Source organism: Hyperolius riggenbachi, chromosome 10, assembly GCF_040937935.1.
Source record: "Hyperolius riggenbachi isolate aHypRig1 chromosome 10, aHypRig1.pri, whole genome shotgun sequence".
Classification (NCBI taxonomy): domain Eukaryota; kingdom Metazoa; phylum Chordata; class Amphibia; order Anura; family Hyperoliidae; genus Hyperolius; species Hyperolius riggenbachi.
Genome location: NC_090655.1, coordinates 229,381,005 through 229,407,902, shown reverse-complemented (window position 1 = coordinate 229,407,902; position 26,898 = coordinate 229,381,005). Strand labels below are relative to the sequence as shown.

The following is a 26,898-nucleotide window of genomic DNA, read 5'->3' as shown; positions in this document are numbered from 1 at the left end:
GGGTTGCACGCCCCTAGAAATGGGGCTGGAGGGGCACACTTTGGTGTCCCAGCCTTGGGTGCTGGTCTGGAGGACCTTGTCCTGACTCTGATGAGGAGAAAGGAAGCAGATGCCATAGACTGTACTGTAACAGAAATCAAATTGGAAGCCGCAGTTCTTATTTTCTCCACAAGGTGGCACTTGCAACATGTTCACACGTGGAACGCACAGAGAATAGGGCTGGAACGCATTGGCCGGAAGCTGTTGGGGTAGCAAGCGAGAAGAGACGGACAGGCAGCGGAGGAGGTAATAATAAGATACTATTATTGTAGTAGTATAATATATAGCATGTAATCCTCCTAGGCACCCTTCCATCTCAGCACTGGCTTACACACGAGGAATATCTGCAACACCTTTTATATTATGATGCTGAATGTGATCTTTTTTCTAGGAGGGCAGACAATGTGGTGCTCCCATCATCCCTTTCCCCGTAAATGCCTTCTATCATTATTGTCCCTCACGTACCTGTCACTGCGCTCCTCATCCTCATTCACCTTACCACTAGAGATGTCGCGAACCTCCGATTTTCGGTTCGAACTTCAGCGGAAGGTTCGGTTCGCGTAAAAGTTTGCGAACCGCAATAGACTTCAATGGGGAGGCGAACTTTGCAAAATAGAAAAAATTATGCTGGCCACAAAAGTGATGGAAAAGATGTTTCAAGGGGTCTAACACCTGGAGGGGGGCATGGCGGAGTGGGATACATGCTCAAAGTCCCGGGGAAAAATCTGGATGTGACACAAAGCAGCGTTTTAAGGGCAGAAATCACATTGAATGCTAAATTGCAGGCCTAAAGTGCTTTCAAACATCTTGCATGTGTATACATCAATCAGGGAGTGTAATTAGAGTTCTGCTTCACACTGACACACCAATCTCACTGTGTAACGCACCGCAAACAGCCGTGCTGGACTGATGCGCAACATGGCCAGAGTGCAGGCCGTGGCAGTTTTCCAGCCCATATGGTCGCCGGGCTGTGGTAGCTCAATGATAGAACAACAGTGACTGTCCAGCTGATCAAATTTGGTCTGTCCACAATGAAGCAACGACCTTATTATCTTCTTGTATGTAGGTAGGCATAGGTAGGAGTCCCAGTATAGGTAGGTAGGCATAGGTAGGTGCCTCAGTAGTTAGCTAGGCATAGGTAGGAGACCCAGTATAGGTAGGTAGGCATAGGTAGGTGCCTCAGTAGTTAGCTAGGCATAGGTAGGAGACCCAGCATAGGTAGGAGTCCCAGTATAGGTAGGTAGGCATAGGTAGGTGTCCCAGTAGTTAGCTATTCATAGGTAGAAGTCCCAGTATAGGTAGGTAGGCATAGGTAGGTGCCTCAGTAGTTAGCTAGGCATAGGTAGGAGACCCAGTATAGGTAGGTAGGCATAGGTAGGTGTCCCTGTAGTTAGCTATTCATAGGTAGGAGTCCCAGTATGGGTAGGTAGGCATAGGTAGGTGCCTCAGTAGTTAGCTAGGCATAGGTAGGTGTCCCAGTGGTTAGCTAGGCATAGGTAGGAGTCCCAGTATAGGTAGGTAGGCATTGGTAGGTGCCTCAGTAGTTAGCTAGGCATAGGTAGGAGTCCCAGTATAGGTAGGTAGGCATAGGTAGGTGCCTCAGTAGTTAGCTAGACATAGGTAGGAGACACAGTATAGGTAGGTAGGCATAGGTAGGTGCCTCAGTAGTTAGCTAGGCATAGGTAGGAGACCCAGTATAGGTAGATAGGCATAGGTAGGTGTCCCAGTAGTTATCTAGGCGTAGGTAGGAGTCCCAGTATAGGTAGGTAGGCATAGGTAGGTGCCTCAGTAGTTAGCTAGGCATAGGTAGGAGTCCCAGTATAGGTAGGTAGGCATAGGTAGGTGCCTCAGTAGTTAGCTAGGCATAGGTAGGAGACCCAGTATAGGTAGGTAGGCATAGGTAGGTGTCCCAGTAAATAGCTATTCATAGGTAGGAGACCCACTATAGGTAGGTAGGCATAGGTAGGTTTCCTAGTATAGGTAGGTAGATGGGTGTCACCGTATAGGTAAGTAGGTGCCCCAGTAGTTAGGTAGGCATAGGTAGGTGTCCCAGTATAGATAGTTAGGCAGGGCCTGGCTGGCACAGTAATAACAATTACCAAGGTCCAGCTGCAACAGATAGGACTGTATAATGTCAGTGTCAGTGAGCAACACACAAAGAAAAAAACACATCAGGAAAACATTAGCTCTCAAAAGAGCTGTTGAGGGGTGCTATTTTAGCAATAACAATCAGCCAGGAGCAAGCCAAGAGCCTAACTAATCTTTCCCTAGGAGAAAAAAATCTGCAGCAGCTCTCCCTAGTCTGCCTATTTGCAGCAGGCACACGAGTGAGTGCCATGGCCAGCGAGCCTGCCTTATATAAGAAGGGGGGGGGGGGGGGGGGGGGGGCTCCAGGGCTTAGTGTAGCCTGAATGGCTACAATGTGCCTGCAGACTGTGATGCAGAGGGTCAAAGTTGACCCTCATAGTGCATTATGGGGCGAATCGAACTTCTGCAAAAGTTCGCATGGTGCAGGCGAACGCGAACCACCAAAGTTCGCCTGGAACCGTTCGCAGGCGAACCGTTCGCGACATCTCTACTTATCACTGAAAAACAAACCAAAATTGACCATACTGGAATTCTGACTATGTTCAGATGGGACTGTATGTTAAAACGTTTAGTTTAATATAATGACCTCCATGGTAAACTTAGAGGACACCTGAAGTGAGAGGGGTAAGGAGAATGCAATTTTTTTTTCTTTTGAGGTTTCCTGCTGGATCCCCTAAATTAGACTAGTGCCGGAGGAGTAGCAGCATGCTAGGGTACTTGTGATTGGTTATAGCTTTCCTGTGCCACAGGTTGACATTCCCGCTGTTCAAGGGGAACTGAAGTGAGAGGGATATGGTGGCTGCCATATTTATCTCTTTTTAAACAACACCAGTTGCCTGGCTGTCCTGCAGTTAAATTATGCAAGCTTTCTGGGACCTAGTCCCCTTTTTCACACTGTATGCAAGTAAGTAAGAAAAATGAAGATGACAGTTGTGCTGGGTACTATTTAGCAGTTAGGTGTCAGGTGCTATACACTGCATAGAGTGGCTTACTTCAGCTAACATATGGAAATATGCCTGAAGAAGGAGACTAGATCCCTTGAGGGCTCAAGGTGGGCTCCATTTTTTTTTCTAAAATAGGCTACCTGATCCGGAGCACTGAGTGGATCAGGTAAGCGCAAAGATCGCCGCTCCCTGTCACTCCTGTGGGCCATACAGGCCCACTTTCACTTTCGTGACCTAAAAGTCGCGACGCTGGGATGAGAGATTCACTCTCTCACCAGTGTGCAGGGAGGCGGGGGGAGCGGCACAGGGCGCAGCCAGGGAGAGAGAACTGCCCAATGGCAGCTCTGGAAACCCTGAAGGAAATCCCCCTAGCGGGCGTTTTGAACAGGGAAACCCTCTCCCTTTGTTTACCTCTGAGACGGCGACAACTAATGTCGCCAATCTTGGGGTTTCGGGGGGGAGGGGCAGAGACCAGCGATGTGGGGACACAGATGCATGTTATGAGGCAGAGAACATGCCTTTGAAAAAGTGATACCTTTTAAAATGGCTAACTGATAAAGTTAAATTATGCAAGCTTTCTGGGATCTAGTCCCCTTCTTCACACTGTATGCAAATAAGTAAGAAAAAATAAGCTGACAGTTGTGCTGGGTACTATTTAGCAGTTAGGTGTCAGGTGCTATACACTGCATAGAGTGGCTTACTTCAGCTAACATATGGAAATATGCCTGAAGATGGAGACTAGATCCCTGAAAGCTTGCATGATGTAACTTTATCAGTTAGCCATTAAAAGGTATTACTTGTACAAAACTTAGTTTTTTTCTCCCTACATAATTTGTTTGGCTAACACAGTACTGAAACTCTTTTGCTACTATCTTTTATGATTGGAAATTCAAACATCTCTGTCACTTGGTTAACTTAGAGAGAGAGAGATAATTGTGGGTAACCACAAATGTTCACTTATAGCTGAATTATTGCACATTTCCTTCTGTTTTAAAGGGGAACTGAAGCAAGAGGTATACGGAGGCTGCCATATTTATTTCCTTTTAATCAATACCAGTTGCCTGGCAGCCCTGCTGGTCTATTTCTCTGCAGTAGTATCTGAATAACACCAGAAACAAGCATGCAGCTAGTCTTGTCAGATCTGACATTAATGTCAGAAACACCTGATATGCTGCATGCTTGTTCAGGGGCTATGGCTAATAGTATTAGAGGCAGAGGATCAGCAGGAGGAACTGGCATTGCTTAGATGGAAATAAATATGGCAGCCTCCATATCCCTCTCACTTCAGTTGTCCAAATCACATCAAGCATTGGTTAACATAGGAACACATTTAAATATAGTGTGAGGAGTGTCTATGATAGCCACCTCTTTATAAAGACCAAATCACCAGTCAGGGCTTGTTCACACTGTGAGCGGTTTTTTTTTTTTTTTTAATGCACTGGCGATTTTTAAAATCTCCATAAAAGAGCTTCTGCAATGATGCGCTATGTGAGTGTTCTCACATGAGCGATGAGCTTTCTTTCCAATTGCAAATGCGGCTCCTGCATCATTTCCTGAGCGTTTGCGCTTCAGTACAAAGTATAGAGAAAGCAAAGCACTTGACAAAAAGCGATTGGCACAGCACTTTCAAGAATAAATACATGGGGCTTGATTCACAAAGCGGTGCTAACCTAGTTAGCATGCCTAAAGACTTTTGGGCGTGATAAGCATTGCACTAAGTAGGTTAGCACCGCTTTGAGGGCAAAACTCGTGCGGAAAGTATTGCGTGCGCAAAGTCCGGTGCGCGCGAAAAGTCGCATAGGGCTTAATGGCATTGCGCGCGTAAACTTTGCGCGTGTAAAACTTTACGCGTAAAAATTTGTGCACGAGTTTATTTTGTCACGCCTAAACTGAGTTTAGGCGTGATAATGGGCTTTTCACCAGCGTGCTAACTGTTAGCACCGCTTTGTGAATCAAGCCCATTGTATTTATTTAGATTCAGGTCAAAGAGTTCACTTCCTGAGTGTTGTCAGGAAGAAAAAACAAAATTGCCGGACAAAAGCGCTTAGAAAAGCGCTTACCAAAGCATAAATCGCTCTGAAAGTGAAGGGAAAATCTCTTTCAAAAGTGCTCCCAAAAGTGCTTAGCGCTTGCGATTGCGCTAGATATTTATAATGTGAACAAGGCCTTAAGCTCTTTAGCCAGTGCACTGATTGCAGTTAGAAGTGAGCTGTGATGGGAATTTTTGGACATATTTCAAGTGGTGTTTTTGGATGGTGACTGTATCCTTGTGTGTGTCAGGTTCCTATAACGTATCAGGATGTTACTGTCTGTTTAGAATGACACAGGGACCTCTACAAGGACAAGATGGTGGATCAGCCACCCCTCACATCACCAGGTAAAACGAGACTTTCATTTATTGTAAAGGAGAGAGCAGTAGGGAGGGTCCACATAGATCACCCCTTACATCTGATAGACACATAGAAACAATGTATTCAGTCAGTGTGTGTGTTTTCTACAGATGAATCCAGTAACAGAAACCCACCAGAGAGATGTACAGGTCCTCTTTATTCCCAGGATTGTCCACAGGAAGCTCTCACCATCCCCCACCATTATCAGGTAGGTGGCTGTAACGATCGGTGTCAGCACACAGAGAGAATCTGATTATTGATGATCTGCAGAATCATCAACAATACAGATGTATACCTGATTATGGATGATCTTCAGAATCACCAATAATACAAGTATGACTAACCTCTGGACACCTAATAAAATGTAAGTGTTTGGTGTAACTGTAGGCTATCTCCCGTGAGGCGGGAGATACAGGCAGCTTGGCCAAGGACCACCTGAGGGGCAGGTGGCCCTGGGAGGTACAGGGACTATCTCCTAGAGAGAGGACCTGGCAACCAGGGATATCTGGAGATCAGATATAGACTATACTGCAGCCAGGGGACTCCAGGAGTAGAGGCCACTGGCTGCTAACAGGCCGGACTCTCTGAGGAACAGGAGTCCTAGTTACAACTGACACTTGGTGGAATTGTGTCACTGCTAGTACAGATAGATTGAGCACTCAAGGGGTGAGTGACAGCCTGGAAGGTCGGGCAGGCCAGATCGGCAACACACGAGCAGATAAGGTACAGAGACAGAAGGCTGATTCGGTAACCGGGTACAGGCAGGGTCTGGCAACAGGTAGGCAGATATGCAGAGGTACCGAATTAGAAAGCAATAGAGAGATCGACAGAGCAAATAGTCATAACAGAAATAGAGCAGAGTCCTAGTCTGGGGTGTGAGGTCCGTGGTCTCGACACCCAGGAACTAGTCTAAAGTATAACACAGCAATGACACAGTAATCCTAAGCTTGGGTGTGAGGTCCTTGGTCACAACACCCCGGAACTGGTCTAAAGTATAACACAGCAATGACACAGTAATCCTAAGCTTGGGTGTGAGGTCCTTGGTCACAACACCCCGGAACTGGTCTAAAGTATAACACAGCAATGACACAGTAATCCTAAGCTTGGGTTTGAGGTCCTTGGTCACAACACCCTGGAACTGGTCTAAAGTATAACACAAGCGTAATCTGGCTAAGTGTGAATTCCCAGGTCCACCTGGTTCTAACACACTGTGGGATCTGACTGTGGTCTGAGTGCTTACACGTAAGTATTCGCAACGGCAGACAACCTGAGACTGTCCAGCGAGATCTATATATAGTGCAGCGCTCCTCAGCGCCGCCCAGCGCCACTCAGCCAATCAAAGACTGCGCTGGGATCAGCTGATCAACCTGATCAGCTGATCCGTCTCCTACTGGCATAAAGGTCCTGCCTCCCAGCGCATGCGTAGCTCTCCATCTGTGTGCACTAGAAGGCTCAGACAAACCAGACGCATGCTGCTGTGCGGAAACCGCCGGTCTGGACACGGAGACAGCCGCCCCGCTGCCAGACCGCACGGCGGCATCTCCGCAATCCATTACAGTGGCTTAGAATTAATATATGTGTCCAAAGTCTGTGAGATGAAATTCCTATGTAGTTTCACTTACACTATAATTATTTTGGGTTTAGCATGAAGAAGATACTTATGTGAAAGTCGAGGTTACAGAGGAAGAAAAATGGATGTATTTGGCAGATGATCAGCAGTGTCTGGAAAAAGGTGTAACTGAGAAGATAATGAAAGAAGAAGGAGAGAAGTATGTGAGGGATGACCAGCAGTCTATGGAGGAGGATGAAATGTTAAGGATAATTAAAGAGGAAGAAGAAGAGACGTATGTGACTGATGAACAGCAATCAATAGAGGAGGGTAAAATAAGGATTATTAAAGTGGAGGATTCCGCTATAGACACCAGCACTGGTAAGTTATAAAGCAAGAATGCTTCACCATGTCATTTGCCTACTATAGTGAAGCATATAGGGTTACTGATCGTATACAAGAGGCTGGATTGTAGATATGATACAATCTTTCAACAGCAAAATTCAAAGTATTATAGTAAGAAAGGTGTAAGGGAGCCTCACCATGTAACCTTACTAGCAGAAACCCAGTGCCTCTTCCAGTAAGCAGTCAGCTAAGTTGATAAAACCACACTTAACATGATTACATTTAACCACTTGCCGACCGTCCACAGCAGATGGGCGGCGGCAAAGTGGACGCAGAAATGACCGCAATACGCCATTCGGCGGCGGCTCCTTTCGGCTCTGCCGGGCAGCGATCGCGTCACTGGTGACGCGCACTGCCCCTGGCAACAGGCTCCGCCCACCCGCAACGTCATCCCGCCGGCCGTAAGCGCCGGCGGAATGTAAATACTCGATCGCCGCATACAAAGTGTATAATAATAAGTAAATGACAATTTTTTGATTTTTTGATTTTTTTCACACACAATTGTCCATTTACAGAGATATTTCTCCCACCCAGCATGGGTATGTGTAAAAATACACCCAAAAACACATTATACTACTTCTCCTGAGTACGGCGATACCACATGTGTGACACTTTTTTGCAGCCTAGGTGCGCTAAGGGACCCAACGTCCTATTCACAGGTCATTTTGAGGCATTTGGTTTCTAGACTACTCCTTACGGTTTAGGGCCCCTAAAATGCCAGGGCAGTGTCCCCACAAGTGACCCCATTTTAGAAATAAGACACCCCAAGGTATTCCGTTAGTAGTATGGTGAGTTCATAGAAGTTTTTATTTTTTTGTCACAAGTTAGTGGAAAATGACACTTTGTAAAAAAAAAAAATCAATTTCCGGCTAACTTGTGACAAAAAATAAAATCTTCTATGAACCCATCATACTACTAACGGAATACCTTGGGGTGTCTTCTTTCTAAAATGGGGTCACTTGTGGGGTTCCTATACTGCCCTGGCATTTTAGGGGCCCTAAACCGTGAGGAGTAGTCTAGAAACCAAATTCCTCAAAATGACCTGTGAAATCCTAAAGGTACTCATAGGACTTTGGGCCCCTTAGCGCAGTTAGGGTGCAAAAAAGTGCCACACATGCAGGGCTGTGGAGTCGGTCCAAAAATTCACCGACTCCGACTCCTCAGTTTAGGATTCCTCCGACTCCGACTCCTCGACTCCGACTCCTCTAATTTGCATATTACAATTTTGTTGATTAAAAGTATGTAACATGAAATTCGTCTCTTAACTGCCAACGCTTAGGAATTTTACAAGACAACTGAAGTGAGAAGGATATGTAGACTACTATATTTATTCCCTTTAGACTAAAACTAGTCCTTGGTAAGAGTACTTGTAAAAGGTACAAACCGGAACAAAGAACATCTATCAGGCCCTAGGCAATGTAAGTGTGGGTACATGTAAGAATGATGTGCAGGTACTCTGCAGGGGAATGAGGAGATTGTAAACAGACAACACCTCTGTGTTCAATGTGCACAGCATTCTCAGTGGATTCCCTGCAGCTCTGTGGGGAGTACATATGTAGAGTATAGTACTACTGTGTAACAAAGTAAACCTGAGACAGATGAAATTTAAGTTTTATACATACCTGGGGCTTCCTCCAGCCACCTTCAGGATAATCAGTCCCTTGTTGTCCTCCTCCACCACCTGGATCTTCTGCTATGAGTCCAGGTACTTGAGCCAGTCGGGCGTAGTGCGCATGCACACACTCCGCCGCCAGGAGCATACTACACCTGTGCAGCACTATTGCGCAGGTGCAGAATGTTCCTGGCTGTGGGAGCGGCATGCGGCCGGACAGCGCTGACTGGCTGAATTACCAGGACTCATATCAGAAGATCCGGGTGGTGGAGGACAGCGAGGGACTGATTAGCCTGAAGGGGGCTGGAGGAAGCCCCAGTTATGTATAAAACTTTACTTTTCATCCGTCTCAGGTACCCTTTAATTTGTAGTCACCAAACCAAATTTTAACAACATATCAAATGATTTGATTACATCAGCAAAGAGAGTGCATACATTTGCATAAATCAGCATCAGTGCAGAATTATTTCCATCTCGTTGACCATCTCTATTAGTGACACAGCTACACATCAGGCTTTATTCTTACAGCATAGATGTTATTTAGTATATATAAGAGATTCCTGTGTACACATCATATATACAGTCACAATCAGATATGTATATCGGACCTTAAAAATACGGGGACTGCTTTATTGAAGCAGCACAAGTAACTAATTTTGATTGGTTTATTTCATGTTTGTGGACTAAGCACAGCTATTACTGTATATATACTGTATATATACATTATTTTTAATGACTATTATCTGAGAAATAGAACATTTTATCATATTTTCTATTTTAATTACAGTTACAAATTCATTAGGAGTTGGAGTCGGTGCATTTTTTCCCGACTCCGACTCCAGGCACCCAAAATTGCCCGACTCCACGACTCCGACTTCACGACTCCGACTCCGACTCCACAGCCCTGCACACATGTGGTATCGCCGTACTCAGGAGAAGTAGTATAATGTGTTTTGTGGTTTATTTTTACACATACCCATGCTGGGTGGGAGAAATATCTCTGTAAATAGACAATTGTGTGTAAAAAAATCAAAACATTGTAATTTACAGAGATATTTCTCCCACCCAGCATGGGTATATGTAAAAAAATACACCCCAAAACACATTATACTAATTCTCCTGAGTACGGCGGTACCACGCGTGTGGCACTTTTTTGCACCCTAACTGTGCTAAGGGGCCCAAAGTCCAATGAGTACCTTTAGGATTTCACAGGTCATTTTAAGAAATTTGGTTTCAAGACTACTACTCACGGTTTAGGGCCCCTAAAATGCCAGGGCAGTATAGGAACCCCACAAGTGACCCCATTTTTAGAAAGAAGACACCCCAAGGTATTCCGTTAGGGGTATGGTGAGTTCCTAGAAGATTTTATTTTTTGTCACAAGTTAGCGGAAATTGATTTTTATTTTTTTTTTCCACAAAGTGTCAATTTCCGCTAACTTGTGACAAAAAAAATCTTCTATGAACTCTCCATACTCCTAACAGAATACCTTGTGGTGTTGTCTTTCTAAAATGGGGTCACTTGTGGGGTTCCTAAACTGTCTGGCATTTTAGGGGCCCTAAACCGTGAGGCGTAGTCTTGAAACCAAATGTCTCAAAACGACCTGTGAAATCCTAAAGGTACTCATTGGACTTTGGGCCCCTTAGCGCAGTTAGGGTGCAAAAAAGTGCCATACATGTGGTATCGCTGTACTCAGGAGAAGTAGTATAATGTGTTTTGGGGTGTATTTTTACACATACCCATGCTGGGTGGGAGAAATCTCTCTGTAAATGAACAATTGTGTGTAAAAAAAAATCAAAACATTGTCATTTACAGAGATATTTCTCCCACCCAGCATGGGTATGTGTAAAAATACACCCCAAAACACATTATACTACTTCTCCTGAGTACAGCGATACCACATGTATGGCACTTTTTTGCACCCTAACTGCGCTAAGGGGCCCAAAGTCCAATGAGTACCTTTAGGCTTTACAGGGGTGCTTACAATTTAGCAACCCCCAAAATGCCAGGACAGTAAACACACCCCACAAATGACCCCATTTTTGAAAGTAGACACTTCAAGGTATTTAGAGAGGGGCATGGTGAATCCATGGCAGATTCCATTTTTTTTGTCACAAGTTAGCAGAAATGGAAACTTTTTTTTTTTTTGTCTCAAAGTGTCATTTGCCGCTAACTTGTGACAAAAAAAATAAAATCTTCTATGAACTCACCATGCCTCTCAGTGAATACTTTGGGATGTCTTCTTTCCAAAATGGGGTCATTTGGGGGGTATTTATACTATCCTGGAATTTTAGCACCTCATGAAACATGACAGGTGCTCAGAAAAGTCGGAGATGCTTCAAAATGGGAAAATTCACTTTTTGCACCATAGTTTGTAAACGCTATAACTTTTACCCAAACCAATAAATATACACTGAATGTTGTGTCTTTGATAAAAAAAAAAAAAGAAAAAACAATAAATTTGGACAAAAATGTATACAGAAATTTTACTTTATTTGACAAATTTTATCACAGAAAGTTAAAAACATTTTTTTGACAAAATTCATATCTTTTTTGATGAATATAATAAAAACAAAAAATAGCAGCAGCAATCAAATAGCACCAAAAGAAAGCTGTATTAGTGACAAGAAAAGGAGGGAAAATTCATGTAGATAGTAGGTTGTATGACCGAGCAATAAACCGTTAAATCTGCAGTGGTCTGAATGGAAAAAAAGGCTCTGGTCCTTAAGGGGTAGAAAGACTGTGGTCCTCAAGTGGTTAAAGCGGAATGTAACCCTGCATTTCAACTTTGCTCTAAAACATTATTTACAGTATATAATATGCAACCAGCATTTTTTTTTTTACTAGACCAGCATTGGAAGGGTTACACAGGGCTTTAAAGTTCCTGGAGATTTCTGCAGACGCATCGGAAGCTGAGATAGATACATTTTGTTTACATAAATGTATCTAAGTGTTGAATGTGACTCACTCTCTCTCACTGAGAAGGAGCTTGGAGGACAGCCAAAGAGTGTGTAACATTTATCAATAGATGTATGTGTAATTTATCAATAGATACATCTAACTAAATAAAATGTAACAATCTGAACTTCTGCATATCTCTCCACGGAACTTGAAACCTCTGTGTTTAACCCTTCCAATGCTGGTCTAGTAAAAATGCAGGGTTATATTCCGCTTTAAGTCAAAGAACATAAGTAGTACAGCAATCCTGGACTGGACTCCTGAAAATAAGTGTATTAACTCTCCAAACTTCACTTGACCAGTTAATCAACTGTTGTCTAATATTACTAAATCAACTTTGTGTAATGAGCTGTCATCTGATCCAGGGGAGCCTGACAGGACAGGCAGTACAAGCAACCGCCTGGGGCGCATTGGTTGCCAAGGGCGATGCTGCTGGACCCTGTAGTGCACCTCTCCTGGACTCTGAAGTGCGCCTGTCAATCACACGCACTTTCGTTACAATGCTGGCTGCAGCTGCATTGCTGTTATGGACACTCACGCCCCCTGCTGAGGCCCACCCCCAGGGCCAATAAATACAAAGCACATGTGCTCTGCTTCTTCTAAATGGCCACGACTTCCCCCAACACGGCCAGTGTGGGGCTGCAATCGGTCTCTGCCTTTAACACCGCCCCCTTCCCCGCCGGCCAGAAGCAGAAGCATAGCTTGGGGAGCATGGAGGGACATCTGTCCCCGGGGCATGGGCACAGCATCTGGGGGATTGCAGCACTGGAGGGCCACTTTTGTAAGCAACTCCAACAAAGTATCAATAGAGCAGCCAGTTTCATATGTGCAGGCAGTTCAGGGCACTCAGCAGCTTCCTGCTGAGCTTAATGAATGTGGCGCTCCGCCCCCTTCCTCTCCTGGTGACATGGCGGAAGATTCAGTTTGTCTCTGTCTGACTGTGACAGCCTCACAAACCAGCAATCTGCAGAGCAGCTAGTCAGCAGGGTGAGTGTAGAGACTAGAGTCTCACAGCATATCCTACAATACAACAAAATAAGAGAACAGCAGGAGAAGCACACCAGAGCTATTGTCAGATAGCAAACACTGACACCTTTCTCTGCCTGTGTGATAAGAGTCTCACCAAGTCTCAATTTGTATATTATTGAGGGTCTTGTGAGTAGCTAACATGCCTGTGATCTGCCTTTAGTTCTTTTCTAGCTGTTCAACTCAGCAGAGGCAACACATTAGCAGCAGGCAATTCAAAAAAGTTTTGTTAAAGTGACAAGCCTGAAAAAAAAAGTTTTACTCACCCGGGGCTTCTACCAGCCCTCTTCAGCTATCCTGTGCCTTCACAGTCTCGATCGGACGCTCGTGTCCCCTGCTATTGCGGACAGGAACGCAAAGAAGCAGATGCGTCGCCAGGCCTGTTGCCGAAAACTGAAGTAGCTGCCAGTGGCGGAGAGGAGGATTTGAGTAAAACTGTGTGGGCGCAGGATGGCTGCAGGGGGCTGGTAGAAGCCCCAGGTGACTGTCACAGGAGCCCTTGTGGCTGACCGCACTTAGCCTTCTAAACGATGCCAGCGCACAGATCGTGCGAACTCTGGTCGCCGTCAATGCGCAGGAACCGTTAAGAATTGGCCGCGGACAAACCAGGAGGGCGCCTGTGAGATACGGGTGATTACAACGTCACCTACTGGTTCAGAGTAAACTGCCACCACCGCGGTTACTATGGGACCGTGGGGCCCACTAACTGACTGACTAATCCTGCGAATAAAACGGTTAAACACACGATATTCTGTCTAGCCAACAACAAACAAACAGTAGCGTATCTTCAGAGACCCGGGATCAGTTCTGTGTGTGCTGATAAGCAGGGTAGCGGAAAGTGAATGACTTGGAGAAAGTCGTTTATTCACGCAATATAAATAATTAATATATACAGACAATTTATTAAAAATCACGATTATTAAGACAGTAATAGCCAGTATGAAAAATAAAAGAAGGGAGAAAAATACTTAGTTCCTGGAAAGATGTCCTTATTGTGGGAAGAATCATAAGGTTCTTGGTTTCAAAGTCCAGAGTTCAGACCAGGTGGATGCCAGCATATCCTCAAGCTGGCATCTCATGAGTTCAAGATGTTTCAGTGTGGAGGACCCTGAGTTTGGCTCCTCTGCCATTCTTATGCCCCTGATTCAGTAGGAGGAAGTGAGGGCGGGCCCACACACCCCCTTAGAACATGAGATGAGTCCTGCCCTTGTCCTGGAGACCAGAAATCATGCCTTAACCATATATGGGCTCTATCTCACAGAACCGTACAGGTCAGGGCAGATTTACTAATATTTTCAGGTCTGCCTCGATGTACCCAGCAGTCTGATACCAAACATGAGGGGTGGGACCCCTGTGGTACCATTAGGGCACTGTTGAACTGCTGAAGATCAAGAGAGATAGGAAAAAGGAGGGGAAGAGTCGGCACTACATGGATTACTTTCCGCTTGTTGGGAGGGTCTGTAGGATCATGGCAGATGTGACCCCATTGGTGCGGGCAGCGTGCTCTGACTGGGTTAGGTGAAAGTCAGGCAAGTAATAAAGATGCAGAGTCGGCACTACTGCTCCTAGTGCATTTATTGCCAGTGGGTATACATCAGATGGCGTGCAGTGTACAAAAATATTTCTTCACATACCGTGCATTTGAAGACTTAAAGGTGGAGAGCTGATGGTGGGCGCTAGGTGCAGGAGTAGCCTGACGGCCGTTTCGCGCTGTCCTAGCGCTTCTACGGAGGCTGAGTTTCTGAGTGTCTGAGTTTCCTCACTCTAAATTGGTTCTGTCATGGTGTTTGTCACCTTATACCTGATGGATGGGCCATCAGCACAGCTTGAAGCCAGGGACTCTCTGGGCCCAGGCTCATTAGCATATCAAAAGGGCCAACCAGCATTTAGGCTGGGGCTCTCTCTCTGCTGAGAAAAGACTGCAGCTGCCTCTACACACTCAACCCGGATTGTATCGATTTGAAGCGCAATCGATGCAGAGAATCGAGTGCGATCGCTTTTCTTCACGGGTGGTTACAGGATGCGCCTGCGGCCCCGCAACCGTCCGTGACAGCCCTCCCTGGGGAGAAGGCAGATAGACATGCATCAGCAAGATGTGTGTCGTTGCCGCTAACCTGCGATATCTGATCTAGTTCCCCGTTGCAACGGGATAGCCCGTCGGCGTTCTGGTGTCGGCTGCCTGCCTTGTGTTGAATCGTGAAGTCATACTGCTGTAATGACAGGCTCCAACGTAAGAGCTTGCCATTGGTCCCAGCAGTGCGGTTCAGCCAACTCAGGGGATTATGGTCGGTAATGATCGTGAAGGAGCGGCCGTACAGATACGATTGTAGTTTCTGTAGGGCCCACACGATCGCTAGGCACTCCTTTTTAGTTGTGGAGTAGGCTACCTCTCGGGGCAGGAGCTTCCGGCTCAGGTAGAGGATAGGGTGTTCATCTCCTTTTCCATCCACCTGGCTGAGGACTGCGCCGAGACCGTAGTCAGAGGCATCGGTTTGCACAACAAACCGACGACTAAAGTCCGGGGCCTGAAGCACAGGGGCACTCGCGAGTGCCTGCTTCAACGCTTGGAAGGCGTTCTCGCAAGCGGGGGTCCAGCTAACAACCTTGGGGTGTTTCTTGCTAGTGGCATCGGTCAGGGGCTTCGCCAGGGTACTATAGGCTGGAACAAATTTCCTATAGTAGCCGGCGGTCCCCAGGAATACCTGGACCTGCTTTTTCGTGATAGGCCGAGGCCATGCCAGGATGGCGTCAACCTTTCCCGTGTCAGGTTTCAGGGTGTTACCCCCCACCCGGTGACCTAAGTACTGCACCTCGGTCATACCAATCTGACACTTACTCGGCTTAACTGTCAGATTGGCTGCGGCCAGCCTCTCTAGTACCTGGGACAGGTGTTTGAGGTGTTCCTCCCAGGTGGGGCTGAACACCGCAATGTCATCCAAGTACGCTACAGCGAACCCTTGCAGCCCCTCCAGCAGGTCGTTTACGGCCCGCTGAAACGTGGCAGGAGCGTTCTTCATCCCAAAGGGCATCATCGTGAACTCGAAGAGGCCAAAAGGGGTGATGAAGGCCGACTTCTGCCTCGCGTCAGGTGCAAGTGGTATCTGCCAGTACCCCCGGCTCAGATCCATGATTGATAGGTACCTGGCGGACGCCAGCGTATCCAACAACTCATCGATGCGAGGCATGGGGTAGGCGTCTGTAGTGGTGATGGCGTTCAACTTCCTGTAGTCCACGCAGAACCGAGTTGTCTGGTCCTTCTTGGGGACCAGGACAACAGGGGCTGCCCAGGCACTACAGGACTTTTGAACCACCCCTAGCTCCAGCATCTCCCTCACCTCTTTCTGCATGTCCGCTTGCACCTCTGGGGAGACGCGGTAAGCGGATTGCCTGATGGGGGGATGGGTGCCCGTATCTACCCTATGCACTGCCAGACTGGTACGCCCCGGGACACCGGAGAAGGTGTGCTGGTACGGACCCAGCACCTCCTGCAACTGCTCTTGCTGGGACGAGGAGAGTTGTGGGTTGACGCTTAGGTCGCTGTCCACATCTCGTATGTCAGCCAGCAGGTCTAATAGGGGGTCTGCCTCTCCCTGCTCTAACCGGCTGCACACTGGCAGCACATACTTGGTCCTGTCATGGTGGGCCTTCAGCATGTTGACATGAAAGCTTTTCTGTTTCCTGCCTCCCATGTTCACCAGGTATGTCAGAGGGTTTAACCGTTGCACTATAGTGTAGGGTCCCTCCCAGGCCGCTTGCAGCTTGTTCTGCCTCACTGGAAGAAGGGCATACACTTTGTCACCTACTTCAAATGACCTCTCTCCAGCAGTGCGGTCATACCAGAGTTTTTGTTTGGCCTGAGCCTGGGCCATGTTTTCCGTTACCATTTCCGTGAGGGACTCCATCTTGTCCCTGAACCTGAGAACATAATCAACTACAGAGACATCTGTGGGGTCCCCCTTGCCCTCCCACGTCTCCCGCATCAATTGTAGTGGTCCTCGGACATTCCTACCATACAGGAGCTCGAACGGGGAGAACCCGGTAGATTCCTGCGGCACCTCCCTGTAGGCAAACAACAGATGAGGCAGGTATCGTTCCCAGTCCCCACCTTGCGACTCAACAAACGTGGTCAGCATTTGCTTCAGCGACCCGTTGAACCTTTCACACAGTCCATTGGTCTGCGGGTGGTAGGGACTGGAGACAATGTGCGTCATCTGTATCTTTTTGCACAGGGCCTCCATGAGTCCGGACATAAACTGGGTTCCCTGATCAGAGAGCATCTCCGCAGGGAACCCGACTCGGGAGAAAATGTTAAGTAGCGCGTCGGCTACCTTGTCCGCCCTCAGGGAGGAAAGTGCCATGGCCTCAGGATAGCGGGTGGCGTAATCCACCACCGTCAGGATGTACCTTTTGCCACTGCTGCTGGGAGTGGGCAACGGTCCAATTATGTCGACTGCCACTCTGTGAAAGGGCTCACCTATGATTGGCAGTGGACACAAGGGAGCTTTGCGGGGATTCCCAGCCCTTTTTACCTTTTGGCAAATGGTACATGAGCGGCAGTAGTTCGTCACATCTATCCGCATTCGAGGCCAGTAGAAATGTCCCCGGATACGATCAAGTGTCCTGTGGATCCCCAAGTGCCCGGCCAGGGGAATGTCATGTGCGGACTTCAGCACATGCCCCCGGAAGGCACTAGGTACCACAAGCAACTTGGTACCCATCCCCATTTCACCTTCGGTGGGGTGTACAGGCTCACTGTACAACTTCCCACCTTCCCAGTATACCTTGAATGTAGCCTCGTCTGTGAGGGGCTCAGAAGCCTGTTTTCTGAGGGCCTCGAGGCTAGGGTCAGTCTGGAGCGCTTGCACAAATGCAGCACTCTCACTCTCAGCCAGCTGGCCCGTGGCGTATGAGGTTAGTGGCTGAAGGGTACCATCCCTGTGGTCAGAGGAGGGGGAGGAGGCCGGGACCTCCTCTACCTGTTCTGAGCTCAGGGTCTGAGCAGTATGGCTGCGTGTTACCGCTAGCACAGGTATCCCTTCAGAATGGCACATATTGGCATTACCTACATCATTGTCACAAGCATTAATAACAGTAACAGGAACATTTTCATCACAGACAGTTGGTACATCAAACACAGGTACCCGTGAACTAGGCACGTTCAACCCACCTCCCCCCTGTTCTTGCCCCTGGGTGCAAAGTACCTGGGTGTGGGCAGAGAGTCCGTCTCTGTCCTGGCATTCCACAGGGCTTGGTGCAGGTTCATAGTACGACACCAGCGTGCCCAAGTCGGTCCCCAGCAAAACAGGGACCGGCAGTTGGTCCAGGATCCCAACAACCTTCTCGTGGACCCCCACCCCCCAGTCGATGGACACCCGAGCTTGGGGAATGTGAGAAAGAGTGCCCCCCACTCCAGTGAGGGTGAGGTACTGGTCAGGAATGATGGCCTCTGCGGGGACAAGGTGTGCACGCACCAGAGTGACATCTGCTCCGGTGTCACGGAAACCCGCGACAAGCTGGTCATTCACAGTAACCAGCTGGTGATTGCTGGTGATGGGGGAGTTCCCTGCCCCCTTGGCAAACATCAGGTTGGATGCGGCTCCTGGTTGGGGTACACTGGCGGGTGGTGTCTGCCGCGGGCGAGGTGCAAGTGGTCCAGGTGCTGGGGTGGTCTGCCTCCGCTCCGGACAGGTGAACTTCATGTGTCCCGTCTTGTGGCAGTAGTGACAGGTGACCTCTCCAGAGGCTGCAGCCCTGGGTGCAGAAGCTGTGCTGGGTGGCCTCTGTGGCTGACGGCTCACAGGGGCAGGAGAGTCTGCCGAGGTATTGGGCTGACCTCCTCTCCAGCTGGATGGGACAGTTCTGCGTGTATCAGCCACCCGGGTAGTTGCAAAAGTCTCAGCAAGGTCTGCAGCGACAGTTGCTGAAGCCGGCTTGCGTTCTAACACAAATTGTCGTACATCAGCAGGGCAAATGTTCAGAAATTGCTCGAGGACTATCAAGTCCTCCAGGACGCCATAAGACCCTTTGGTGAGGCCTAGAGTCCACTGGCGGAGTGTGGTGAGCAAGCTGCTGACCACATCTCGGTACGAATCAGAAGACTTTTTCTGCCAGGCCCTGAACTTTTTGCGATAGCCTTCTGGCGTCAGCTGGTACTTAGTAATGATAGCGTCTTTTATAGCAGCATAATCATTATCCTTCTCCGCAGGCAATTCTGCGAAGGCATCAAGCGCTTTGTAGCGCAGCAAAGGTGTCAGATGTCTGGCCCACTGGTCTTGGGACAGACGATACTGACGGCATGCTTTTTCAAAAGACCGCAAAAACAAGTCAATGTCTGTGTCTTTTTCAATATTAGCAAACTTAAATTTTGCACTTACGGGTGCTGCAGCTCCTTCAGCAGGGAGGCTGGGCGGTGAACTCCGGCTGGCCTGTTGAACCTTTGCCATGTTGAGCTCATGCTGTCGTTGGCGCTCCCGCTCAGCGGCATCCCTCTCCGCGTGGCGTTCTGCAGCAGCAGCAGCATTGCGTTCCGCAGATTGGCGCTCCTCACGCATGTACTGCAGGTACTTGTCCAGGTCAGTGTCCATCAGCTTTTGTAATGCCTGCTGCATTAGTGGATCAGTACAAACGGACAGTCCAGTACTGGCCGGTTCCAGGCGAGTACTTTCAGAAACTCTGGGATTGGGGTCCACACTGACATTCTCCTGCGTAACTGTTGCAGCAGGGCCCGCAGGATGCTCAACCTCCGTATGCGCAGAATCTTCAGTCTCTGGTTCCCCTTGACTTGGGTCAGATGGGCTGGTATCCACTTCAGCGGACACCCCCGGCTCCCGCAGTTGCTGGGTATCCCATTGAAACAATTCCGTTACCAGGTCCCGTTGTGTCTTGCGGCCGACATCAATGCCTCTCTCTTGGCAAAGATTTTGCAGGTCCGCCAGGCACATTTTCTTGTAGTTCCCGGACATTTCCATGCCAAATAAAATAAAACTTTTGGGGAGGGGTACAGGCTACACAGTCTCTCTGTATATATAAAAAATATATTGCCTTCCAGCTACACCAACGAATTAGTTCGTTTCTCGATAGCGCTAGCGCTATCGTAGATACTTTCAGCACAACACAGGTCTCACCGCTGCCTACCACTGTCACAGGAGCCCTTGTGGCTGACCGCACTTAGCCTTCTAAACGATGCCAGCGCACAGATCGTGCGAACTCTGGTCGCCGTCAATGCGCAGGAACCGTTAAGAATTGGCCGCGGACAAACCAGGAGGGCGCCTGTGAGATACGGGTGATTACAACGTCACCTACTGGTTCAGAGTAAACTGCCACCACCGCGGTTACTATGGGACCGTGGGGCCCACTAACTGACTGACTAATCCTGCGAATAAAACGGTTAAACACACGATATTCTGTCTAGCCAACAACAAACAAACAGTAGCGTATCTTCAGAGACCCGGGATCAGTTCTGTGTGTGCTGATAAGCAGGGTAGCGGAAAGTGAATGACTTGGAGAAAGTCGTTTATTCACGCAATATAAATAATTAATATATACAGACAATTTATTAAAAATCACAATTATTAAGACAGTAATAGCCAGTATGAAAAATAAAAGAAGGGAGAAAAATACTTAGTTCCTGGAAAGATGTCCTTATTGTGGGAAGAAGCATAAGGTTCTTGGTTTCAAAGTCCAGAGTTCAGACCAGGTGGATGCCAGCATATCCTCAAGCTGGCATCTCATGAGTTCAAGATGTTTCAGTGTGGAGGACCCTGAGTTTGGCTCCTCTGCCATTCTTATGCCCCTGATTCAGTAGGAGGAAGTGAGGGCGGGCCCACACACCCCCTTAGAACATGAGATGAGTCCTGCCCTTGTCCTGGAGACCAGAAATCATGCCTTAACCATATATGGGCTCTATCTCACAGAACCGTACAGGTCAGGGCAGATTTACTAATATTTTCAGGTCTGCCTCGATGTACCCAGCAGTCTGATACCAAACATGAGGGGTGGGACCCCTGTGGTACCATTAGGGCACTGTTGAACTGCCTAACGGGCAGTCTTTACCTCAGAAGGTTCTGAAATGTTCTCAGAACCAACGCCAGGCAGGGCCCTACCTGCTCTGTTAGTTTGGAGGGTCTGCCAGCCTGGCAACACAGAAAATATGATACATATAGCAGTTTATGGAATATGAGAGACCCCTGGGATTTATACCAGGTCATTCCCAGGCAAAGGTTCTTTGAAGTTGGCAGCAGCAAGCCACATGTCGGCTCCCTGCTGGGAAAAGGAGTCAGAGTGTCTGAGTTTCCTCACTCTAAATTGGTTCTGTCATGGTGTTTGTCACCTTATACCTGATGGATGGGCCATCAGCACAGCTTGAAGCCAGGGACTCTCTGGGCCCAGGCTCATTAGCATATCAAAAGGGCCAACCAGCATTTAGGCTGGGGCTCTCTCTCTGCTGAGAAAAGACTGCAGCTGCCCCTACACACTCAACCCGGATTGTATCGATTTGAAGCGCAATCGATGCAGAGAATCGAGTGCGATCGCTTTTCTTCACGGGTGGTTACAGGATGCGCCTGCGGCCCCGCAACCGTCCGTGACAGTGACTAAACTGATTTTTTTTTTCAGGCTTAAGCATCCCTTTAAATCCTTATCACCAAGCATTTTAAGGTAAACAACAGATGTGTTTTCAAGGTGATGTTTGGCTTACATGCTGGGAACATACACTAGGCAGAAAACCTGGCCTTGTGGAAAACGTTAGCATTTTTGCGGATGAAAGTCTGGGCGCATGTAATAAACAGCCATGCTCTCACGGGTAATAAGTAACGAGTGCTTAAAGAGTAACTGTTAGCCCCCAAATTGAAATTTAAAACACTATTGCAATGTTTTATTTATTCAGATACTGTAGCATGCAGAGCATGCCTATGTCTGGCCGACCCCCCTCTCCCCCCCAGGACCAGGTGCCAATATATTCTCCCCACCGCAGCTGACCGCTCTGACACGGAGACAGAGCGGCAGCACTTCCAGCACCGTCACCGCAGAGCAGCCGCCGCCGAGTCAGAGTGGGTGAGAGAATCACATGTGAGAGATGCACGGCGGCGGCTGCTCTGCGGTGCTGCTCTGGAAGTGCTGCCGCTCTGTCTCCGTGTCAGAGCGGTCAGCTGCGGTGGGTAGAATATATTGACACCTGGTCCTGGGGGGGAGAGGGGGGTCGGCCAGACATAGGCATGCTCTGCATGCTACAGTATCTGATATGCGGCTTGCGTCCGGAGCTGGGGGAAAAGGTTACATAGTAACAAAATTAGATTGATTTTTAACTTGTGCATTGGCTTTTTGGCTCACTTATATAATAAATAAAACATTGCAATAGTGTTTTAAATTTCAATTTGGGGGCTAACAGTTACTCTTTAAGCACTTGAATTTGTAATTTAAATGAGCTTTAATGAGCTCACGTGTGCGGCAGGGAGTGAAGGAGTTATTTACCCATAAGTGCGCATCCTCCCTGTGCTCCAACTAGCTTGCAGGAGGAAGTGCGAGCAGTGAGGCTTGCAACGCATCCAATAGGATGCATGCAAGCTAATTGGAGCGCAGGGAGGACGCGCACTTATGGGTAAATAACTCCTTCACTCCCTGCCGCACACCTCAGCTAATTAATGCTCATTTAAATTACGAATTTGAGTGCTTAAGCACTCTATTATTACTTGTGAGAGCATCACTAGTAATAAACATATATTCATTTGTATGTTTGTGCATTATGCACAAATTTTCTGTTGCTATGCAGCTGGGTCATAGTGTGCAGCTGGGTGCTAGGTGATGGTATGTGTGCGGCTGGTTGCTAGGTAGTGGTACGCGTGCGGCTGATTGCTAGGTATTGGTACGTGTGTGGCTGGGTGCTACGTGGTGGTATGTGTGTGGCTGGTTGCTAGGTGGTGGTACGTGTGTGGGTAGTTGCTAGGTGGTGGTACGTGTGCAGCTGAGTGCTAGGTGGTGGTAAATCTTCAGCTGAGTGCTAGGTGGTGGTGAATCTGCAGCTAGGTGGTGGTACGTGTGCGGCTAGGTGGTGGTACGTGTGCGGCTAGGTGGTGGTGAATCTGCAGCTAGGTGGTGGTGAATCTGCAGCTGAGTGCTAGGTGGTGGTGAATCTGCAGCTAGGTGGTGGTACGTGTGCGACTAGGTGGTGGTGAATCTGCAGCTAGGTGGTGGTGAATCTGCAGCTGAGTGCTAGGTGGTGGTGAATCTGCAGCTGAGTGCTAGGTGGTGGTGAATCTGCAGCTGAGTGCTAGGTGGTGGTGAATCTGCAGCTGAGTACTAGGTGGTGGTGAATCTGCAGCTAGGTGGTGGTACGTGTGCAGCTGGGTTCTAAGATGTGGTACGTGTGCAGCTGGGTGCTAGGATCCAGAACCTTTGCTCCTTGCTTCAGGTTCACTTTAACTATGAAAGTACTGGTGGTGTTTTGAAAATGTCAATAAATAAATGTAATGGTGTCCTCCTGGGATCTGAATTTTATCTGTACACCATATGAAAGGCCCATCTCCATTCCTCAGTATAACATCATAGTACCAACAAATGAGGAGGAGATACTGTACTGTACACCATATGGAAGGCCCATCTCCATTCCTCAGTATAACATCATAGTACCAACAAATGAGGAGGATACTGTACACCATATGAAAGGCCCATCTCCATTCCTCAGTATAACATCATAGTATCAACAAATGAGGAGGAGATGCTGTACACCATATGAAAGGCCCATCTCCATTCCTCAGTATAACATCATAGTACCAACAAATGAGGAGATACTGTACACCATATGAAAGGCCCATCTCCATTCCTCAGTATAACATCATGTTCCCAACAAATGGGGAGGAGATACTGTACACTATATGAAAGGCCCATCTCCATTCCTCAGTGTAACATCATAGTACCAACAAATGAGGAGGAGATACAGTACACCATATGAAAGGCCCATCTGAATTCCTCAGTATAACATCATAGTACCAACAAATGAGCAGGAGATACTGTACACCATATGAAAGGCCCTTCTCCATTCCTCAGTATAACATCATATTCCCAACAAATGAGGAGAAGATACTGTACACCATATGAAAGGCCCATCTCCATTCCTCAGTATAACATCATAGCGCCAACAAATGAGGAGGAGATACAGTACACTATATGGAAGGTCCATCTCCATTCCTCAGTATATTATGATGCTCCCAAATTCATATCCATTTTTCCATATAATACTAAACATGACACAGGATTAAAAAACAGCAAAGGAAATGTCTTTTTAACATCACTTTTCTCTCAACAGATGGACATGATGTTATGAACATGCTCGACTCTGACAGAAGAGGTCAGCCAGGCGACCGTCCATTTTCATGTTCAGTGTGTGGGAAGTCCTTCAGTCAAAAAGGAAGCCTTCTCAGACACCAGAGAATTCACACAGGCGAGCGTCCTTTTTCATGTTCAGAGTGTGGGAAGGCATTTACTCAGAAAGGCGATCTTGTTAAACATCAGAGAAGTCACACTGGAGAGCGCCCTTTTTCATGTTCAGATTGTGGAAAAGGTTTCATTCAGAAAGGAGATCTTGTAAAACACCAGAGAATTCACACAGGTGAATGTCCCTATTCATGTCCAGTGTGTGGAGTATCTTTCATGGATAAAAGAAGACTAGTTAAACACCAGGAGAGTCATACAGATCAGTACCCATTTTCTTGTTCAGAGTGTGGGGAAGGTTTCACTAAGAAAAAAGGCCTTGCTAAACATCAGAAATGTCACACAACAGGCGTTCCTTATTCTTGTTCAGAGTGTGGGGTAACTTTTCTTGATAAAAGAAGCATTCTTAAACACCAGCACAGCCATACAGGCGACTACCCATTTTCATGTCCTGAGTGTGGAAAAGGTTTTTTGCGAAAACAAGACTTAGTTAGTCACCAGACAAGCCACACGGGTGAGCGTCCTTTCTCATGTTCAGAGTGTGGGAAAGCCTTCCGTTTGAAATCGAGCCTTCTTGCACACAAGAGAATTCATACAAGTGAGCGCCCTTTCCCGTGTTCAGAGTGTGAGAAAATGTTCATTCGAAAAGGAGACCTTCTTAGGCACCAAAGTAGTCACACAGGGGAATATCCATTTCCTTGCTCAGAGTGTGAGAAGGGTTTCACCTCCAATGCAGATCTTCTGAAACATTTGAGGTGTCACACAGGAGAGCGGCCATTTTCATGTCCAGAGTGCGGAAAAAGTTTTGCTCAGAAAGGTGAGCTTCTACTTCACCAGATAAGACATACCGGCAAGTACCCCTTTTCATGTACAGAGTGTGGGAAAGGTTTCACACAGAAAGGAGACTTTGTTAAACACCAAAGAAGTCACACAGGGGAGCGTCCTTTTATATGTACAGAGTGTGGGAAAGGTTTTGCTGAAAAAAAGACACTGAATGCTCACCAGAGGAGGCACGCAGGTGAGACTCCTTTCTCATGCTCAAAGTGTGCAAAATATTTCATTTATAAAAAGGACTTTATCGAGCATCAGAAAGTCCACTCTGCTGAGCGTCCGTTCTCGTGTGCAGTGTGTGGGAAAAGCTTCTTTCATAGTAAACGTCTTCACAAACACCAAAAAATCCACACAGATGAGCGTCTTTCATGTTCAGAGTGTGGGAAAAGCTTCATTCATGAACAGGCCCTTCTTGTACACCAAAGAGTCCACACCGGTGAGCGGCCTTTTTCATGTTCAGAGTGCGGGAAAAGTTTTCACCACGATAAACTCCTTCGTAAACACCAGAAAATCCACACTGTTGAGCGACCTTATGCGTGTTCAGATTGCGGAAAAGGTTTTATCCGTAAACAGTCACTCCTAGTGCACCAGAGAATTCACACTGGCGAGCGGCCTTATTCCTGCCCAGATTGTGGGAAATATTTCAATCAGAAAGGAAACCTCCGTCAGCATCTGATAATTCACATAGCCGAGTGCCCTTTTTCATGTTCAGAGTGTGGGAAAAGTTTCCGTCATAATGAACTACTGCTCACACACCAGAAAATTCACACAGGAGAACGTCCATTTTCATGTTCAGAGTGTGGGAAGGGTTTCATTCACAAACAGTCTCTTCTTGTGCATCAGAGAACTCATACAGGTGAGCGCCCCTTTTCATGCTCAGAGTGTGGGAAAAGTTTCCTTCTCGGTAAACTCCTTCGCGCTCACCTAAAAATTCACACAGGTGAGCGCCCTTTTTCGTGTTCAGAGTGTGGAAAGGATTTTATACACAAGCAGGCCCTTCTTGTGCATCAGAGGACTCACACAGGCGAGCATCCTTTTTCATGTTCAACATGTGGGAAGTCTTTTAGGCTGAAAGGAAATTTGATTACACATCAGAAAAAGTACTCTCACTGATTTACGAGGATATACAGTGGCATTTCTCAGGGTAACAATTATAGCACACAAATGGTAAAGGTCATGGCACAGCCTCTAAAGACAGTGCTCTTCTAGTTATGTTGCTTGTCTGTCCATGGTAGTGGATGTTGAATGAGTATTTGTCAGCCAATATCCTACAACCGAGACTGGGGTGTCTTTAAAGGATACCCGAAGTGACATGTGACATAATGAGATAGACATGGGAAAGTACAGTGCCAAGCACACTAAAAACTATGCTGTGTTCCTTTTTTTCTTTCTCTGCCTGAAAGAGTTAAATATCAGGTATGCAAGTGGCTGACTCAGTCCTGACTCAGACAGGAAGTGACTACAGTATGACCCTCACTGATACAAAAATTCCAACTTTAAAACACTTTTATAGCACAAAATGGCTTCTGAGAGCAGGAAAGAGATAAAAAATGGTCAATAGTTCATAGATTTTAGCTCTGGCATAGTTCAATTAATGTATCATTGAGCAAAAATAATAAAACAGTTAAAACTTA

General features: G+C 47.2%; 1 protein-coding gene across 1 annotated transcript; it reads left to right on the top strand.

Annotated features, from left to right (window-relative positions):
- Positions 1-26,898, top strand: LOC137534718 (zinc finger protein 585A-like). The gene is made up of 5 exons (XM_068256335.1): positions 1-285; positions 5,352-5,448; positions 5,572-5,669; positions 7,106-7,391; positions 24,309-26,898. Exons 2-5 carry the CDS (start codon positions 5,418-5,420, stop codon positions 26,375-26,377), a joined length of 2,484 nt encoding a protein of 827 aa, XP_068112436.1. The 5' UTR covers positions 1-285; positions 5,352-5,417; the 3' UTR covers positions 26,378-26,898.

Coding starts and splice junctions, on each gene's coding strand:
- LOC137534718 (XM_068256335.1), top strand. CDS start 5,418: ATGGTGGATCAGCCACCCCTCACATCACCAG. Junction 5,670..7,105: donor CCATCCCCCACCATTATCAG/GTAGGTGGCTGT, acceptor TTTTGGGTTTAG/CATGAAGAAGATACTTATGT. Junction 7,392..24,308: donor CGCTATAGACACCAGCACTG/GTAAGTTATAAA, acceptor TTCTCTCAACAG/ATGGACATGATGTTATGAAC.